We start from the raw sequence: 20012 nt of genomic DNA on the forward strand, positions 1-20012 counted from the left end.
GGTGATGGGTCAGATGCCCCCAGGGGTGCTCACAGGGCACTGGGACCAGCACAGCAACTCCAGGACAGGCCCTGGGCTGCCGGCCTGCTCCCTCTGACCCTGGCTTATGTCTCAGCCCTGAGGGCCGTGGTATGCCACAGAGAAACCAGCCCTAGCACCCCTGGTCCTTCCCAAGAAAGCCCACAGGGCAGAAGGCACATAAGATCCTAACACCAGCCCAAGAGCAGTGGGGGGGCCTCTGGGTGGGGGCAGGAGAAGGGGCCAAGGGATAAAGCCCCCAGGGTGGTCTCTGGGGCTGGGGAGAGGCAGCTCCTGCCCCCAGGCCCCAGCCACATCCCTGCCCCAGGCTGAGAGCTGCTTGCTTGTTTGGGGGAGGACTAGTAGGGGTGGGGGCCAATGACAGGGCCTCAGACACCAAACTGGGCTGGTGAGCCTGCCCCCGAAGTGGCCTGGCGAGGGGACCCAAGCCTCGACAGGTGGCCAGAGCCTCCCCAGCTGCAGGGTGGGTGGTGGCAGGCCCAAGGACTCAGCTCAGGTGCTGGGAGCCTGGCAGCTGGGCCTCACCTGGTGCCGGTGGAAGCGCGCAGAGTCCTTCCCACGGTGGCTAGCTCTCTCACGTGCGCGCGCGGACTCACATGCAGGGAAATAACCATGCGGTCTGGGCCGAGCCTGCAGGGCGGGAAGGTGACCCCTCCAGCGGCAGAGGAGCACAGGCAGGGGAAAGGGTGTGTCCCCAGGGCGGCTGGGACTCGACCAACCTGGGGTGGGAGGTGCCCCTGCGGTCAGAAGCCAGTCCAGGGCAGGGGGCAGAGCAATGCCCACTGCTCAGCTACAGCGCCCCCCGACTCTGCCCACTGACCCAGGTTCTGGGATGTCCAGGGGGGCTCTGGCCCAGGAGCCCAGGAGCAATGAGAAAAGAGGGAGAGGTGGGTGAGAGAGGGCCCTGCTGTGAGCAGGGGTGAGGCTGGAGCTCCAGGGAAAGGAAGATCCGAGTGGGTTTACCTTTGCCCCTTGGGGGCAGTCAGGCCACTCTGGGGGCCAGGGTTGGGGAGTCTGCTCAGCCCAGCGGCCAGAGCTCCCACCCCACCCCTGAAGGACCCAGGGATGGTCTCCAAACCCTGAGCAGCCTAGTACAAAACCCTCCCCCTCCTCTCTCCTGCCAAACCGCCATCTGTTGCCATGGCAACAAGAGCAGAAAAGGCAGGCGGCACTAAGTGCTCTCCCCCCACCCCCTGCTTTCCCAGCTCCTTGGGCTGGGAAGGCTCCAGGGGCTGCAGCCCCTACTGGCCTCTGGGCCTCCCTGCCCCCAGCAAGAGGGCCTGGCCTCACGCTAACACCTGCCTCATCCCGCACTAAAAGGCCAGGCGAAGGCCCTCCCAACCACTCTAGCCACCTCCTCCCCCTACGACCCCTGCCAGGGGCCCGGCCTGCCCAGGGCAGGACCCGTCCTGCGTTGGGGAATGGCTGGCGGCCCGTCTGGTCCCTGACCCACCTGCTCTGCATGGCCCCTACCAAGGAAAGCCCAACCCCGGATGCATCCAAAGGAGGCCAGCCCCACAGCCAGGCCCACCCTGAAGCATGTGTGGACTCCGGTGGGGAGGCTCAGGACAGTCCTGGCTACCGCAGGGGTGGCGCCCAGCAGGTGAGCGAGCCGCAGAGACACAGCGGGTCGTTCCACCTACACCTGCTGCCTCAAATATATGCCAGGTGGGCCAAGGACACGGCCCGGAGTAATGGCAAGAACCACGCCCTGCTGTCCGGGGCACAGGGTAGGTGTGGTGACGAGAAGGCACAGAACAGCAGCAGGCCACCAGGCGCCCAGTCCAGGCCTGGCACCGCGACCGCGCTGAGTTCTCAGGCCTCTGGGAGGTCCAGGCTCAGACGGGGTGGGCCACCTGCCTGAAGGTGTTCAGTGCGTGAGCAGCAGACTCAGGTGACACACGCAGCCCGGGACGGAGGCTAGGTTCATGCTTTTTCCTTTTTGTTGTTTTGAACCCTGGTTTACTTCCTAAAACCTGCGCCTCCAGCCACCTGCCCTGGGCGGCTGCTCACAACAGCTCCGGGAGGCGCGACCGACACAGACTCAAAAGCGCTCTTGCTGTCTAGTGTGTGCAGACCTGAGAACCGCCATCCGAGCCGACAGCCCTGGGCACCCCCAAGGGTCCTCACGCCCCTGTGAGACCCTTCGGCCTCTGCAGCGGCCAGGGGCCTATCCCGCCTGCCCTGCTGGAATCCCCAGGTGTGTGGAGTCTATCACCCAGGGCACAGTCACCCGCAGTGACGCAGAGCCTCCCGGCTCCCCCGGACCACGAAGGAAAAGCCAGGTGACTTAGGGAGAGATGGCCCTCTGACTGGCTCCTTGAGAAACCCACCGACGCAGGCGCCTGGGGGGCTCAGATGGTGAGGCGGCTGCCTGCAGCTCATGATCCTGGGATCTTGGGATCGAGCCCCGTATCAGCTCCCTGCTCCTTGGGGAGCCTGCTTCTCCCTCTGCCCCTCTCTCTCTGTCTCTCTGTCTTTCATGAATAAATAAACAAAATCTTAAAAAAGAAAGAAAGAAAGAAGAAAGAAAGAAAGAAAGAAAGAAAGAAAGAAAGAAAGAAAGAAAGAGAAAGAAAGAAAGAAAGAAAGAAAGAAAGAAAGAAAGAAAGAAAGAAAGAAAGAGAAAAACCCGCCGATGCCACGTTGTTCAAAAGAGCCGAAGCGAGATGAGCAGCTCCCCAAACACCATGCCAACAGGGGCTGCAGGCCGGCCGGCGGGAACAGGAGCCAGGACCCTCCTGGAGAGCGCCGGACGGCACCACGGAGGGCCATTTCCAGCCTGACCACAGCCCCCCACGCTCAGGCCCAAGGCCCAGGAGTGGGACAGTCAGGTGGGCTCAAGGCAGAGTTGCAGGGGCCGCAGGAGCAGGAGGACGCCAGCCCTCCCACGCTGGCCCTGCCCTTTCTGTCCAGCGCCCCCTCCCATTCACCGGCCACCTCCCTAGTGGGTCTGGAAGGCAGGAACAGGGCAGGCATCTAGAGCCCCCTTCAACCTGGGGCCGTGGTGTGAAGCCCCCGTGTCACTGTATCTGCCTTCTGAGGGCTGCTGCTCAGGGGACCCGTCCACCAGGTTTTGTCTGGACTCCGTCCCACCACAAGCGGGGACTTGCTCAGGGCCACAGAAGGAGCTGGGTCAAGGTGGGCCAGGGGGCCCGTCCCTCCTCCCAGGTCTGCAGAGTACGGGCCGTGGGGGAAACCAGGGGATGCCCCGGCAGGGCACTGTAAGCTCCCTAGAGGGTAGGAAGGCCGGGGGCTACCCCAGATCTCCAGACTGGTGGGAAGGGCTCAGCCAGCAGGGCTGGTGGGAGGAGGGAGGGGATTCCCCTCTCCTCCACAGTCACAGGCTTGGCACTGGGTGGTTGCCATGGAAACCACAGAGGCATCATGATTCACAGGGTGTATGATGCGATGGGGCACCCCACCCCACCCCTGAGACAACCCCCCCAGGACGAGGAGCCCCCAGATGGCCCACTCACCCTGGAGCCAGACAGGAGGGCAGCCGCGCCTCCCTCAGCTGCGCACCTATGGCTGACACCCAGAGCAGACCATCACCATCCCTACCTCCGGGCCGGGGCTCCCCCAGACCCAGCAGGGCCCACCCACCCAGCCAGCGCCCCCAAGGGGCGCCCACCCCCCACATGCTCAGTTCTGCATCCTATGGATACCAGCCCCAGGCACTCGGAGACCTGAAGACCCAACCTGAGAACCACTTGGGCCCCTCTGCCTGGGGGAGAGTCAGGGGGAAAGCGAGAGGGTGCCCCCCACCTGGGCCCCAGCTGGGCCCCAATGTCCCTCTGGCCACAGCCCTGTGGGCATGCAGGCATGGGGCAGGATGCCCAGGGGACCCTGCAGCCTTGTCTGGGGGGCAGAATGCTGTGAAGCCATTCGTTCTGGGGCTGCCCTGGGTGATGCGACAGCAGACAGCTGGCCCCACCCCTGCATGCCCCTCTCTGGCCCCCTACCCAGAACCTCCATCCACTCCGCACTGGGAAATCCGGGAGGAAGGAGCCAGCGGAGGGGCAGGCGAGCAGGAGCCACGTCCCCAGTTCCAACAGTGGCAGACGACCACAGGAGATTTTACTAACTGATTTTTCAATTCAATACTGTAAAATTAGCCCAGCGAAATATTTTGATTAAGCCCAGTAACTATTCAGAAATTCAATCTGGCAAAATGTGTGTGTTTTTTTAAACCTGTGTCCTAGTTTCAGAAGACTCAGGGCTGGGGGTTAATGATGGGGTCACCTGCCAACGCCCATAGGCTGGAGGCAGGAAGATGGGGGTGCTGAGGGGCCTCAGGAAGGGGGTGGGATTGTGGGGAGCAGGCGGCAGAGGACAAGGGCCTGGGGGCTGCTGTGAAGGGAAGGGGGCTGGGTCTAGCACACAAGGAACCCCATGTGCAAGGAGGCAAGACCCTAGGGGGCCAGGGTCACACCCGCAGTGTGGACACCACAGTGTGGCCAGCGGCTGTCCAGTCCCCTGGGGAGGTGTGGCTGGCAGACAACTGAGTCAGTGACTGAGTGCCTGGCACGGGGAAGAGCAGGGGTCGCCAGGAGAGGCGGCCAGCCAGCAGTCCAGGCCCCAGGGAGTCCCAGCAGCAGACAGACCTCAGCCTACCTGCCCAACGGAGCACAGAGGCCTTGCTTCCCCACCGTCTTCACACCCGCCAGGCCCCCTCCTGCAGGCCCCTGGGACGGCAATGGGATTGCCCGCCCTGGGAAGCCTGAGGGAGTCACCATCTGTCACTGCACACACAGAAATGGCCTCTGGTGGCCAGGCACAAGCCCGTCCAATTCCACACACACCTGCACACCCTCAGGTACAGAGCCAGGGACACCCACAAGCTAAGCCAGGGGTGCAAATAACTTCCTAGAAGCCATAAAGCAGAAGCTGTGAGTAAGCAGAGGCCAGAGGCCGACACCCTCCAGCCCTGCCTGCTTCCCAGTGTCCATGAGCACCCTGGCTGTGTCCCCAGCCCCCTGACACAGGACACAGGGAAGCCACATGCCGCTGAAGGCCCCCGCATCTGCCAGCCAGCCCGTGGTCAGGCAGACAAAGGTACAGCTCCCACCTGCGGGCACCGGGCACCCCCAGCAGCCCCTTAGCCCAGCATGCCCAGAAGGGCTGCCGGGGTCAGCCTTGGAGACACACGGGCTCCCACAGCCCAGCAGGCTGGAGAGGAAGGAACGGGAGGGCAGACGGACCCCTGTGGGGCAGCAAGGCCTCCTGTCCCCTAAGCAGGAGAAGTCTGTGGGGTTTCACAAGAAACAGCTACCGTGTCTGCGGGGGAGCAGACACCACGGAGGCCGCTGTGCGCTCTGTCAATTTGGAGTTTAGCATTAAAAACAAAAAAAACCAAACAAAACAAGCAACCTGATCTGCACTTAAAAAACTATCTGACTTGGTTTCCCCATCACTAGGGTGGTCTCGTGTTTCCCCCTCCCAAGGGCCAGCAAGCTTGTGCCCCCTCCCTGCTTATGGTGGGGGGGGGCACACTGAGTCAGGCCCTCTTCCTAGACTCCTCCCTGGGAGACCAGTCCGGGCTCAGGGGTCTTGGCAGGACAGGGTAGCTCTACCCAGGAAGGGAGGCCAGGACAGGAAGCCCAGTGTCCAGAACCTGCTGGGTGCTGGCTGAGGGCAGGCCCTAGGGCCTCACTTCATACCAAGGCACAGATATCCCCACTGTGGGGAGCACGTAACCCAGGGGAGCTGGGGGCTGAGGCAGGTGCTAGGGCAGGGTGGCCGGGCTCAGGGACCCTGGCCGGTGCCCCACATGACACAGATGCCAAGGCACCGGGGCTGGGGGGGCAACAAGGGGGCTGCTCCCCACCTGGCCAAGGCTGGCCAGGGAGCCTGGGACTGGCGTGGGTGAGGCACAGAGGTGCGGGTACTTCTTAGCCCTTCTGCCAGGAAAGTGACCTCCATGGGGGCAAACCCTGACATGCCCGGGTCCCTCAGGGGAATGTGCTCCCTAGATAGACAGCTGGCCACACACCCCGCCTTCAACAGCAGCAGAAGTGGGAGAACAGACCTGCGGCCCTCTGCCCTGCACCCCGCCCCGCCGGGGTTGGGAACCAGGAGAGGCTGCCCATCCCCGGAAGGGCGCCACAGGATGCAATCTCCGGCGTGAGGTAATAATAGAATCTGCTTAGCGGGCAGCGGGCAGCTTGCTCCGAAGGACAGAGAGAGGAGAGAGGCAAAGACCCGCCTGCCCACACGGGTCATTCCCATCCTCCCAAACACCTGCATGGGTCCCCAAGGCTCCCTGCCCAAAGCTGGCTACAGTCACGGAGCCGGAGCGGGATGTCCACCTCTACCACCTCTTCTCTCCAGCACTGGCCCCCAGGTGACGGGCTCTGCCACCCAGATGGTGAGAATGGGTACAAGATCCCAGAAAAAGAGCAGCCCCTCCCCTGATGTGCCCACCACCTGCCAACACCCAACCTCAGGCCTGTTGCTCCCTGGACCACTGCCCTGACTTCCTGACCCCCAGTGCCCTGAGCCTGGAGCCAGGCCCTGTCCCACAGGCCTCCCCCACCCCCACCAGCAGCCACTGAGCAGGGCCTGGGGCAGGCAAGGTGCTAATACACACACAACTGCCCTCTGCCCTTGGAAACCTGCAGGCCAGTCTCAGTGCGGCCCCACTGGACTCAGGCCTGGGTTAGGAAGGCCTATACCCAAATGCAGGCCACCTGTCCTGAGGCCACACATGCCAGAGAACCCGACATCACCCTGCCTGCATGGGGCTCCCAGGCTCTGTCTGTGCTGACCTGCTGATGGGCCTGGCCCCCACCTGCCCTAAACCTGCTTAGAGCTGATGCTCCCCCCCGGCATGCCATTGCTGTTTCTGGGGACTGCTGGGCCCACAAGGCAGAGGCCACCTGTCATCTAAGAGAGGAAGTGCCTCCACAGTTGGGGGGGAGAGCAACCACCCACGTACAGCAGGATGCCCCACAGCAGTGAGCTCCTGAGGTCCAGCATGGAAGTGTACAACTGGCCAGACGGGGCCTGGGACGCACGCCCACAGCTGCCAGCCCCTCTTGGGGGCCTGGTTTCCCCAGGGGGCTCTTCCAGAGCTCCTGAAGGGCCAGCCACAGAGCTATCCCTCGGCAAAGCAACCCACTGCTCCACCTTGAAGTCCTGCTGCAGAAGCAGATGGGCGGGACCCTGCTTGAGCCACCGGGGGCCACTGCGGGTGTGAAGGGACTGTCACCTAGAGGTCACCCAGCTGAGTTGACTCAGGATGCTGCAGATACCTGGACAGAAGGAGCAGTGAGTGAGACCACAGGGCTAACCAGCTCAGGCTTGTTCCCCCAGCCCTCCCCTGGATGTGGCCTTCAGTCCAATCCCCCTACTGGCCATCCTCAACCCCCCGGCCAGCCTGGATCCCAGCAGCAGGCATCAGCAGCGTCAGCCCAACACGGAGGTGATCCCCATACTGACCCGTGGACTGAGGATGGCACGGCCTGGGGTGGGGAGTGGCCACCTTTCAGGGTCTCTGGATGTAGGGACAACCATGACTGACCCCCAAGTGACCCAACTGGGCTCCATATCCCACTCCTGCAGACACCAGGGCAGGACGGTGTGGAGGGGGACGTGTGACGGAGAGCCCCAAGCTCAGAGGCCCCGTGGCCAGATGACCCCAAAGGCACGCTGTGGTACCTGGGTCTGAGCACCCTATGGCAGAGGGACCCAGGAGGGGGGGCATGGACGTGACCTGTCCCTACCTCCACGGGGCAGCACCCAGGACAGCAGCTCTCTGGGGACACAGAGGACAACACACACCGCAGCCCCTCTCCTGGTTAGCAGCAGCAAAGCTAGAAGTGAATCTGACAGGTGCCCCCCTGAAGACCCCGGGCCACCAGGTGCCACCTGGGGGTTCCCCTCCAGCCCCCGCCAAGCCCCCCATACATCTGCTGTGTCAGCCAGGACAACACAGCCCATGTGTGCAGATGTCCTCTGCCACTCCATGGCATCTGCTGGACAACGTTCTATCTGTGCCACTTTATGATTAGTTATAAATCCCTTGGGATTTGGGGTTTAGACTCAGCAAACCTCCAATCTGAGACGAGCCCTCCGCCTCTTTAGAGATAAGCCAGCATCAACCCCTCGCTGTCCGCCAAGCCCAGCATCCCCCCAACAACAGGAAACACTCCCTCCTCTGCCTTTCTCTCAGCCTCTGGTGGGAGATGCCCATGCCCACCCCCTGCTAGCCCAGGAAGGTGGTCTTGGGGCTGAGAGCCTGGCTTCCTGAATTCTACCCCACCCTCCCCAGTGCCCAGCCCCGAAGAGGCGGCTGCAGGAGCAGAGTGTGCAGGGAGCACCGTGGGCAGGGGAGGCAGGGATGCAGGGTGATCCCTGACGCCTCCACACCCCCACATCTCTGTCCCCCGAGGTGAGGGGCTCGAGCAGGCACACCTATGACCCACAGCCCAGCCCCTTCAGCCACCCCAAGGCCGTCCACCAAGAGCTCAGTGTCCTGCAGAAACTCCGGCACTTCATCCACCCTCAGGCCATAAGACCCCTGAAACAAGAGGCCCTGGAGGGTGGCCACAGGGCTAACAACTGGCCGGTGGGGACCAGCCTTCCTCCCCAAGGAGTCCTGATGGTGCAGGCCACCCACAGCCTCCAGGGCACCGGGCCGGGCGACCGGTCAAGTCCCCAGGTTGCTCTGTGCCCTCGCAGCCCGCACACACATCTCCCAGGGAACCTGACAGGAAGGTTCCTGCCACTGGAGATACAAGGCAAATATCAGACAGGGGCCAAGGGCTGCCCTGGGAAGTCACCTCGAATCAACCCCAGAGCCAGGGAAGTCTCCCTCGTGGCCACAGCCTTGGAAGACAAGCAGCAATCACGGTCATGACTCTGTGAGGCCTCGGCCCTCCCCTTGCCCCCAGAGAGTCAGTGGCAGCCCCAGGAGACCTGGCCACCAGCTCCTTCTGCAGGGAGAGGGGGGCTCGGGGGCTGGGGTCTCCCCTGGGAGCCGCCACTAAGCCCGTCTAGCACCCAAGCGGCTTCCACCTCCTGCCTCTTGTCAGCACAGAAGCAGTCCCATGGCCGGGACGGGACGCAGGTGCAGGAGCCTGCCAGACACCTGGCCCTTCCCACAGCAGCAGAGGTCTGAGGACACACCGCTTGCCGCAGCCTCCCTCGGCCAGAGCGGAAGCTGCAGACTTCAGCACAGCCTTGCTGGACAGCTCCCCACCCGCAGGCCAGCCTTGCCAGGGACACAGACCAGCCCCTTTCGCCCCCTCCACAACCGGGACCCCACACAGGGCAGTTTTCTCTCAGTCCTGAAGACCCCAGAATCAGGATGCGGCCGGCAAGCCCTCCCCCGTCCAGAAGGGTGCGGCAGAGATGGGGGCACGAGCTGAGAGCTTGTGGCTGCTCCCCCTGGAGACTCAGGAAGGGGGGACAGGGAAAGGAGGGGCTGCAGGCTGCTGGCAGGGACCAGTGAGGGGCACTCCTGGGCAGAGTACAGGGGTCCCAGGTTGTCTGCCCACCCCCACCCCACCCCCGTTCCAGCTCCTGACGGCCCTGCCAGCTGTCAGGCCATGCTCCAGGGACAGGGCTCACAAGGGCTCCTAGGGGCCCCTGCCATGCACAGAGGAGGTGGGCTTAAAGAGGGAGATTCTTTCAGGTGACCACGATGCTAGTCAGATGGCTCAGCAGGACATGCATGCCCATTTGGGGAATGCATTTGCACAGACAGCATGAGCCCTGACCGCAGGGCAGGAGAAGCAGGCCTAGCACCAGGCAGGAGGCCCAAGAACACAGACACCACAGGGGGTGGCAGGCGTCCGCTGCTCCTGCGTGAGGTCACATGCGGAAGGCACAGGCCAGGCGTGCTGGCCGAGCAGCTCAATGAGGACTGAGCTGGCACGTGGGCCTGGGGTGTGTGCTCCATGGTCCCTGGCCTGAGCTCTGGCCACCGCACGCACTGCTGTCTGCAGGCCCTTCCAGCGTGCCCGAGGCCAGAAGTGAGTGCTCCCACTGGCACTCGAAGAGAGGACCACCACAGCCAGGAGGGTGAGGCCGGCATGGAGCTGAAGACCGGCAGGACACGAGGACGGGTGGTGGAGCCCACACGTGGAGGGGGCCTCCCTCTTCCATGCTGCTATGGCCACAGGGGGCTTGGGAGGCAGAACCAGGGGAGGGCTGGCCCCACCCTGCATGACCCTGCAAGATACGCTTCTCCACGTGCAGCAGCCCCGCTGGGCCTGTACCCCTTGGGCACAACGGACAGTGACGCTTTGGGACGGGGCAAACCCGTGGCCCCCAGGCAGGGCCGAGCCCGCGTTCTGCTGCGCCCCACAGCCGGCACCCAGCACAGAGAATCTGTGGACTGGAAAACACTGCCCACACCGCCGCCATACCGTTCTCACCGCACCGGGACTGGACACAGCCATACACTGTGCTCTGCCCCTGTGGGGTCCCCAGCAGCAGCAGCATCCTGAGGAGCTCAGGAATGCAGACCTTCACAGTCCCAGGCCTTGGGGTGACACCAAGCTTGAGCACCCCTGGCAGCAGCCTGTAGCTTCGGGCACCGCTGGCCTCCAGGCACCCAATGCAGAGACCTGGCAGGCGGTGGAGGCTCAGCCTCCAGGAAACGGCCACTGCAGGTGAAGAATCTAGCATCTGGCTGGATTTCTGCGGTCTGGGGAATTGGTGCTAACTTCATGGGGTGATTTGGTACGGTGCTTTTCTAAAGTCTGTCAGACACACACACCAAAATATTTAAGCTGTGTCTGGGACTTGCCTCCACATAATGCGGGGTGGGGGGTGGGTGTGGGGCGAAATCGGCCTCCTGTTGCTGAGGCTGGGGTGGGCTCTCGGGGTCTGGGTGCTCTTTTCCGACTTCTGTGTCTGAAAATGACCCTGTGCGGAAGAAGACGAGAAGCTGGTTCCCCCGAAAGCCCCAGCTGCGGTCCCAGGAGCCAGTGCAGGGCCCCACCCCAGGTGCACCCCAGACAGAGGAAGCTGCCGGCCAGCCAGCAACGGGACACAGAGCAGGGCAGCATCCCAGGGCAGCGTGGCACTGTGTGGCAGAGAGAAGGGACAGCATGAGCCCCTCACCAGCCCGGAGCCTTCAGGGTGAGGCAGCCACCACTCCGAGGCCCCAAGACTGTGCCCCCCGCTCCCCGGCCCCGCAGCCCAGCATAGCTGGCCCAGCTGGCCTGGCAATAATCCCCACCCACTCACCCCCAAACGAGAACTCTGTGAACATTGCACCTGCCAAGGGGATGAGTAAACGCGACAACACATCTGTCCTCGTTTCTCCCCGTGGTCCCCTGCCCAGGCCGGGGGCTCCCCTCAGGCACCATGGCTAGCACATGGCCCAAGGGGGACACTGGATGCACCACTGGGCCCCCTGCCGAGCCTAAGCTAGACGTGTCCTCACCCAGCATCACACAAGGAGAACCGAGAAACTGAGGGTAGGGACGTGAGACTCTCCAAGCGGTCACACAGACTTCCCACGATCTGAACCCTTCACTGATGGCCGGTGGGTGCCCTGCCTCTGGGGGCTCTGTACATAGGCTGACCCTGAAGACCCCGGACAGTCACAACACCCCACACCTTCCGGCTGGCTCCTGCGGGGGTGGCTGGCCCAGCCCCTCCAGGCTCCCGCACACCATATGCCAGGGGGCGACACGGGAGGGAAGGACAAGGGAGGGGCCTCAGGGTCACGCCTATGGGCCAGCCGACTGCACATATCTCAATGGTTTCAGGGGACCTGGAGCTCCCCACGCACACCAAACCTCCTGCCCTGAAGAGCAAAGAGGCTGGAAAGTTCCAGGGTGCCCCTCACCACAGGCATCAGAGCTCACTCCTTGGTGCTGCCCATACCCAGCAGGAAAGCTGCTCCGTGAGGGCACCCAGGTTACACCCAGGCCCTTGGCTCCCCGCCCCGGGGAAGGGGCTTCACCTGGGCTCTGCAGACCTGGGCTCCCAACTGCCCTGCCCACCTGTGTCCTGGCCTCCAGCTTGAGGTCAGCGTCACCACCCCAGGAAGCTGAACACATGAGCTCAGTCTGCTGTTGGCCCCCATATCTCAGACAGAACAAGGGAGTTGAGCTACCCTGCCTCAGGGCTGCCTCCACATCCCAGCCCTGCCTTGCCCAGTGGCCACCTCTGTCCATCACCTTTCCCACCTCAGCTTGGCTCCCGTGGGAGGTCTCTGACCCAGGGAAACAGCCAGCCGGGGCTCAGGTGAGCTCTCAGCCAGGCCAGCCCAGCCCAGGCAGCAGCGCCCCAGTGTCACGTCCACTCTGACCTCCCGGCCTGCAGTCCACACTGACACTGGCCACGGGGAGGGACCCATCAGCTTCCCAGGAGGCCAGCCCCAGCACATATGGCCACCAGGCGCTGCCTCCCCAGTCCCCTTCCATCCTGACCCTTGGCCCAAGCCAGTAGCTACCCAGTAGGTACCCGGGCCAAACCACCCCTTGCAGATGCCACATTCCTGGCCAGGCAGCCTCCTACCACCCCCGCAGACGTCCCACGGCCCCACGGCCTGACGTGTCCCCAGCGCCTGCTGCGTCACACAGCCACATAAGCGCCGTTTAGGCTGCCCTCCCACCTCTGCCCTGGAGCCGGGGAGGCCAGCCCTGCCCTCCAGGGCACACCCTTGAGCCCTGCCTGAGCCCAGAGCAGGCAGCAATGGTGGGGTGCCTCTATCACCAGTGGCAGGCCGATGAGCCCCTAGTCCCAGGGAACCTCAGCCCCTCCACCAGTCCCCAGCCCAGAACCATAAGGCCCTGGGAATCTTCTGTCCCCCGTGGCCAGGCTCATGTGGGGTCAACCCTAGGCCCCTGCAGGGACAAGGATGTGACAAGCACCGGGGGAAGTGGCTCTGTCCTCACAAGCTGCCCCCCCAGCCAGGGTGTGTGTCCCCAGGAGCTCACATGGTGCTCTATACCTTCACGCCCCTCGAAATCTACCCGGAGGCACTGCTGCCCCAGGGCACAGCGAGGAGACCGCCTGGAAGAAAAGCACTGTTCTCTGAAGCCGTGGGGCCTTTGGGAGCACTGTGCTGCGGGGTGGGGGGGCTGCTGCCTGGCTCTAGAACACTGGCCCCTCACAGGCTGCAGAACAAGGCCTGGGCCACCTCTCGGGGTGGGGCCCGACACAATCCCTGCTTTGTCCCCGCAACCTCGGGCCCAGCCCAGCCTCCATCTTGTCCAGTGTCCGAGGCAGCTGGCCCGGGGCAGCCCTGCTCAGCCAGCCAGCACCCCTGCGGCAAGGCCCCAGGCAGGGTGCGGACAGCTCGGCCAGCCCTGGCCGGGCCCCCAGGGCTTTGGGCCGGGCTCATGGAGGCTCACCCCAGGCCTGGAGCTGACCTGGCCCAGCACCAGGAAAGGCTCCATCAAAGCAGCCACCAGGAGACACCAGCGCTCCCCACATCTGAGAGGACTTCCTGCAGCATCCCGAGGAGCCCAGGGGTCTCCCTCCTGTCCTCTGAGACCCCAGATGGGACCTGACAGCTGTGGACCCGCTGTCCTCCTGACAGACACTGCCTACCACAGATGTCCCCCTCCTACTGACATGATTCCCAGCACAAGCCTCACAGAAGCTGCGGGAAACGTGCTCTGGGGGCTGCGGGCTGAGGCTCCATGTCCATCAGCCACTGAGTGCCAGAGTCCAGCCTGCCCCTGGGCCTCTGGCACGGAGCCACCCCATTAAGCTCTGAGGTGGCCACCCTGCATGCCTGGAGGGACAAGCGGATGTGGGAAGCACGTGGGGCCACCCGAAGGCAGCAAGGCGCCTCTCACACCACAAGTGCCCTGAGACATGCGTGGCCACCACATTCACCATATGGCAACAGGCCCCCAGAAAGCACGAGCACTCCCAGGCTACAAGGACACCGTCCACCAGAGGCAGGCAGGGCAGGAGGGGGCTCTGGGGCCCCGGGGGCTCCAGACACAGCCACAGCCCAGTGGGAAAAGGCAGGCCGGCCACAGCGGTCAGCTGCCTCCTCCCCCAGCACAGCCACCCGGCTGGGGTGCGCGTGTCAGAGCAGCCTCAGCCTCCCAAGATCCCTGAAAAAGCCAGTTCTGAGTCCCGTGGCCTTGAAGGCACAGGTGTTCTCCAAACCAGAGTGCCAGGAAACCACGAAGGTGCCCTAACCACTCCCGGCCCACAGCAGTCACAGACCCTCCCTCGTGTCTGCACACACAGGCACAGCATCCAGCCTCTGACCTGGAAGGACCTGTCTGCCTCAGGCATAGCGAAGGAGCCAAGCACGAGCAGGGCTCACGTCCAGGCAGAGAGGACGCAGATAGTGTGTATTCAGGCCCCGAGGTCACCCCACAAACACCTGTGAAAACCAAGACTAGATCAGCCAGAGACACGTGCCCCTGGGTGGGGCCCAAGCCAGGCCGGCTTTCTGCGGCCACCCCCTTGCCGGCCCCACACGGTCCTTAAGGAGGCTGCTCAGGGAGGGGCGGGGGAGCCCGGGGGGCCAGTCCTGGAGGCCCCAGTCCCACAAGCTTCACCAGGTGTGGCCCAGCCTGTCGCGCACCAGAAAGGATCAGGATGTCCCCGGTCACCCTCAGGCAGGCTGGGTACCGGGCAGGACCCGGAGCCCCTCACATCCCTGCTCTGCTCCCCCAAACACAGTCCTGGGCGGCTGTCACCCCTAGAGCCCTCCGTGAGGATCCGCTCTGGCCCTGCCTCTGCACTTGCAGGGGGGAGCACCCCGCTCTGACGGCTCCAGAGACCACTGGGCACCTGGCACAGGACATGCTCTGACTACATCACACTGGGAGACCTGGGTGGGGGCGGGGGCATGGGCCTCTAGCTGTGGGAACCCCGCAGCTAGAGCCGAGCCTGGCAGCACCTGGTTTCCCCTCTGCTCTGCTGCCCAGGCTGCACCCCCTGCCTGGCATGTCCTTCCTGATACACACGGCTGCCCGGTCCCCGGAGAACTGTCACGGCTGCCACTGGGGAGGCAGGCGGGACCCATGAAAGCTCAGAGGTGCTCAGAGCTATGGCCGATCGACCACAGTGGGCAGGGGACACTTTGAAACCAGGGTCCTGGGCCTTGGGTCACCCCCAGGACCCTCCCATTTTCATCTTCGGGAAACAGCCCGTCCTTCAAGCCTTGACCCCAGAAACCTCCAAGCTGAGCTGCTCTCCATCGGCAAGGACAGCCCACCCAGGGACAGCTCTCAGCCCAAGCCGGGGGGCTGCCAGGGGAGAGCCTGCACTGTGGGAGCGAGGCTAGGGTGGGGTCTGTCTCGCTCGGTCGCTGGTGGGACACAGGCCTTTCCAACAGCTACAGGGGGGCCTGGGGAGACAGGCGTGGGGGGCTCCCCACATGCCCCAGAACTCTGACCACAACTATTTGAGGATAGGGTCCTGCTACCAGGAACTTTTAAACCAAGCCTGTGCCATAAGCAGACTGGGCTTTCCCTCCATCCCCAGGGAGCTGCTGCCCTTGAGCAGCGCACTGCGTTCTGAGCCCGCTTCCTGCCTGGTGTATGGGTTAGACAGAGGAGTGCCTGCTGCACCGAGGGCGGGGGCTCACGGGGCGGCGGGGGGTGGGGAGAGATCCTCAGACACAGCAGGTCGTCCACACGGGGCCAGCAGAGGCCCTCCCCACTCCCCGCTCCATCTACCTTTATTTTGCTCTGGCTGCACCCCTCTCTGGACCTCAGCCCCCAACGGCACCCCAGGGTGGACTCCACCCAGCCCACCCTCCCCCCCCCATTTCCAGGGCCCACGCCCTGCAGCTTCTCATCGGCTCTCAAGCTGCCCTCTGCTCAACTTTCTAAAACCAAACACATGCTCTGTGCCCCAGGCACCCCCCCTCCCACTGCTGCCTCTGCCTCTGCTCCCCCATCTGCTCCAGCTCTGGGCCGTGGAGCACCCACGGGACTAACGGTCTCCCCCTCCCTCACCTGTCCCATCTCTGCCAGCTTCCCTCACCTCAGGACTCCTCTCCAGCCTGCCTGACACCAGCACCCCACACAAATTCTCCGAAAGGTCCCTAGAGGACCTGAAGGGGACATCCCAGCCCCCTCAGTGTGGCAGTCCCGGCGCCTCCCTCTGGCTCACCCACCAGTCTTTAAGCCCAGAGAGGTGAGCTGCAGGGCAGCCACCACACCCCCACTTTCCCTCATGAGCTGGACTGACCCTTCATCTGAAAGCCCTGCCCCAGCCTCCTGCTCCTCAGTTCCCACCCACAGACAAAGGGCCTCCGAGCACCGCCTCTTACTGTGGGCCCCAGCTCTGGAAACGGCGCACGGAGTCTGCTGTCCTCCTCCTCCTATGGGGTCCTCCAGGCTTCTGGGAGCTGAGCCCCAGCCACGTTTGCTGTGCTCTGGTTTGGGCAGGCCCTGCCCTGCTCCACGTCCCGAAAGGGGCCAGAGCGATACAGGCCAGAAGGCCACACGGTGTACTCAACACGCCCGCCTGGACCTGCCCAGGACCCACCTGCACCCTCGGCAGGCACCTCTGCCCCCCAGCTGAAGAAGCCTTTCCTGGATCAGGGACAGGAAAGACAGCCTGGGCGGTGACACCTGTCCCCCAGCAGGTCCTGAAGACCCATCCCCCCACCAGAAAACGCGACACTGGCTGGGACAGAGGCCTCCCCCAGGCTGCCGACACAGGCAACCCCAGGCCATGAAGGACAGCTGCGCAGAGCTGCCCAGGCAGAAGAAAGATGCCCTCAAAACCACAGCCACCCCAGCCCTGGAGAGGCGGCCTAACAGCGACAAGAGTGACAGAACCCGCCTGCTGAGCCCAACACTTCACAAGAACCGCTGGCCACTGAAAAGACACGAGAAAAAGTCCCCCCAGCTGGACTCTGCCAGCCACCAGCGGGGCACCCGGCTCTGCCCACACCTGCACCCCACACTGGACACAGTACCCACTCCGCCCCTGATTCCTGAAGGCGGCATCCCGGGGCAGAGCAGCAGGCCCACCTTCCAGCGGGCCCTGGCTCAGGGACCCACCTGTGAGGCCCTGCAGCCGCCCCGGCTGACTCCCTCCCGACTGCAGCTTCCCCTCTGCAGGACCTGGGCAGAGCGCAACTGAAGAGCAGGGAGGACCCAGGCACACTGTCATCCAGGGAGGGAGGCAGCACTGGGAAACTACAGTCCTTCATTCTTCCGCTGAGGTCTCCTGGCAGGAAGCCTAGCCCCAGATAAGGTCAGACGTTTATCTCCGGAGCAAAAGGACAGGCCTGGGAAACTGCAACTCTCTTGGCATTTGATGCTGAAGACCAGCCAGCAGGCCCAGTGGCCAGGCCCGGGGCACCCACACCCCAAGGCCCCACGTCCACCAAACTCCAGATGAGCCTTCGACAGAAGGGACAGAGAGACAGCACCAAGAGGACAGCTTCCCCTCAGCCCTCCTGGGACGCAAGCGCGCGATGAAGCCAGAAGTCACACAGGGTGGGCAGACCCCCCGGGAGGGGTCCTCAGCTAGACCCACAGCCCACCCCCTCATAGGGGAGAGGGGACCCGAGAAGGCAGGCTGCGAGCTTTGCGCGGCACCTGGAGCTGCTTCTAAACGTCACATGGCGACGTGTTGTTGACACACAAGGCGGCATATGCTTTTGTATTCGTTACTGTTAATTACAGTGGAAACCTCCCGTAATTAACTGTACAACAGGATAACTCGAGGAAGAGGACGGAACCCAGCCCCTGCCATGGAGACAGGCGAGCACGGCGCACGTATAATTCATTGCTGTCACCACTCACACGACGACGTTTCCTTATAATCACATTTTATTGGTACGATAATTAGATTATTTCACTGCTTCCCACATTCTGCTGCCCCAGGTCCCTCCCCCACTGAGCATCTCACCAACTACAGTTGTTCCTTGCAGGAAACATGCGTATTTTGAACTCAGATGAACACCGGCTGTCTGCCACCTCCTCCTTGAACCCCGGGCCACACCACCCCCCACTCCCAACAGCGCTGCCCTACTGCCAGGGGCCCCTGGGGGCCCCAGCACAGAGGCCGCCTACCCAGGTAGGAGAAGGGCAGCTCCCACCGCCCCCCCAGGTCCCTTCCTCGCTGCTTTGCCTTAGTTACATCACAGCCACTGCCCTCCCCGGAGAGCCCAGGGCCTGGCCCACTTTCCTCCCTAACACCACCTCCTAGCTCCACCTCTGTGCCATCCAGGGGGGCTTGGGAAGAGCCTGCGGCCTCCCTGGCCAGAGCAGCTCCCTCCTGGGCCCCCACCCTGCACCAGCAGGGTGGGACCAGCACTGCTGCACCCTCCTTCTCCCTCCCTCCTCTCCCCTGCCGGCCCCAGGTCTAAGGAACTTCCCAGAGAGACAAGGAGAAGCAGTCAGTGCCAATCGGACCTCTGGGCTGCCAGGAGAGGCCCATTCTGGGAGAAGAAAGAAAATGGCTGAGCCCAGCCTCCCACAAAGCCACTCTGTGAACGCCTGGCCAGCTGGATGAGGGGATGGCTGCTAGACTGGGACCTAGCCTGATCACCAGAAAGACAGCCAGGACCAGCCAAGGAGCTCCCTCCTCCCACAGGCTGGGGTTTAGCAATCTATGCCCTGGGATCCCGAATAGGGCCCAGTACCAGCCTCCCTGTCCCTCCCCTGGGGGAAGTGCAGTGTCGCAGACATTCCAAACAGCGGCTAGGAGTGCAAGGCGCTGTCCAGCCCTCCGAGGCGCCTCGGTACTCTCCCACTCCCACCGTGGAGGAAGGTCCAAGCCTAGGTGGCCTGGTCAGCCCGCAGGACGCATGGGGCCACCTCCCTGCCCGCCCGCCTACCGCCGCCGGGAGTTGGGGGTCGCGGCCCGGGGCGCGCGGCCCGGGGCGCAGCTGCTCGGGCAGCACGCCTATTAGCGCGGCCGCGGCAGACGGCAGATGGGCGCCCGCTCGGCCCCCTCCTCCCGCGGCACAATGGGCCCGGTCGCTCCGGCGCACAATGCGGCCGGGGCCGCGCACCTGCAGCCGGAGCCGAGGGGCGCTGGCCCGGCCCGGCCCGGCCCGTGCGCCCCCGTCCGTTCCGCGTGTCCTTGGGCCGCGCCCGGCCGACTGCGGCCGCGCGGCCTGCGGGCTCCGCGGCGGGACCCTGCGCCCAGCCGCCCATTGTTCGCGGCCGCCGGCCGGAGCCGCGGGCCGGGCCTACAGCTCCCCGCTCGGGACGACCTCCTTCCGCCCCCCCCCCACCGCCCCGCGCGCAGTCAGCACGGCCTCCCCGGCGGCGGGCCTGTGCGCCCCTGGTCCTTCCCGGCGCCCGGTCCCCATCCATGTCCCCAGTCCCCTTCGATGTCCCCGGTTCCCTGGTTCCCTCCACACACACGTGTCCCCGGGCCCCCTTGGTGTCCCCAGTCCCCGCGGACCCCTGGTCTCCCCGAAACCCCTCGTCCCCCCGGCGCCCTGGTCCCACCGGCCCCCGTTCTCCATCGGTGTCCCCGGTCCCCTGCCGCCCCCCCCTCCCGTGTCCCGGTCCCCTGGTTGCCTAGCCCCGTGTCCCGGGTCCCCCTCGGTGCTCCCGCTTCCCCCGGACCCCGGTCTCCCCGAAAGCCCCCGCCCGCGGGCCCCCCGGCGCCCCGGCCCCGCACGCACCTGTCTGCCCCTTGCCCAGCGTCTTCTCCAGCCGGTAGGGCCCCACATACTGCGCGTGCTGCGCCCCGCCGCCGTCCTTCCCCGTCGATGTCATCGCTCCCGGGCCCGGCGCGAGCGAGGTGGGAGCCCCGGGCGGGCGGGCGGCGGCGGCGGCAGGGAGGGGCCGCGTCCGTCCGCGTCCGTCCGTCCGTCAGTCCGCGCGTCCGTGCGCTGGGCCGGGTCGGCGGCGCCCGGGCGGGCCGCGCTCGCTCCGCGCCCCCCGCGCCTCCCCGCGCCGCCGCCCCCCGCGCCCGGCTCCGCTGCGGCCCGGCCCGCGGCGCTGCCTCCGCTCTCGGAGAGGACCGGGCGGGCGGGGGCACCAGGCTTCCGCCGCCGCCGCCGCCGCCGCCGCCGCCGCCGAGGCCCGCGCTCCGCGCCCCGCGCCCCC

General features: G+C 64.8%; 1 protein-coding gene across 8 annotated transcripts in view; it reads right to left on the reverse strand.

The window, feature by feature from the left end:
- Positions 1-19757, reverse strand: part of BRSK2 (BR serine/threonine kinase 2) — a 62778-nt gene extending 43021 nt beyond the window's left edge. For all 8 annotated transcript variants that reach the window (XR_015721487.1, XR_015721488.1, XM_087855147.1 and 5 more), the window contains exon 1: positions 19586-19757. Coding sequence is in view for 6 of the 8 variants with exons in the window: in XM_087855147.1 (XP_087711273.1) it covers positions 19586-19679 (94 nt within the window). In the remaining 2 variants the exon portion in view is untranslated. The remainder of the gene's footprint in view (positions 1-19585) is intronic.
- Between the last annotated feature and the right edge of the window lie 255 nt (positions 19758-20012).

Source organism: Ursus americanus, chromosome 24, assembly GCF_024610735.1.
Source record: "Ursus americanus isolate L20-20 chromosome 24, mUrsAme1.1.p, whole genome shotgun sequence".
In the NCBI taxonomy this organism is placed as follows: Eukaryota; Metazoa; Chordata; class Mammalia; order Carnivora; family Ursidae; genus Ursus; species Ursus americanus.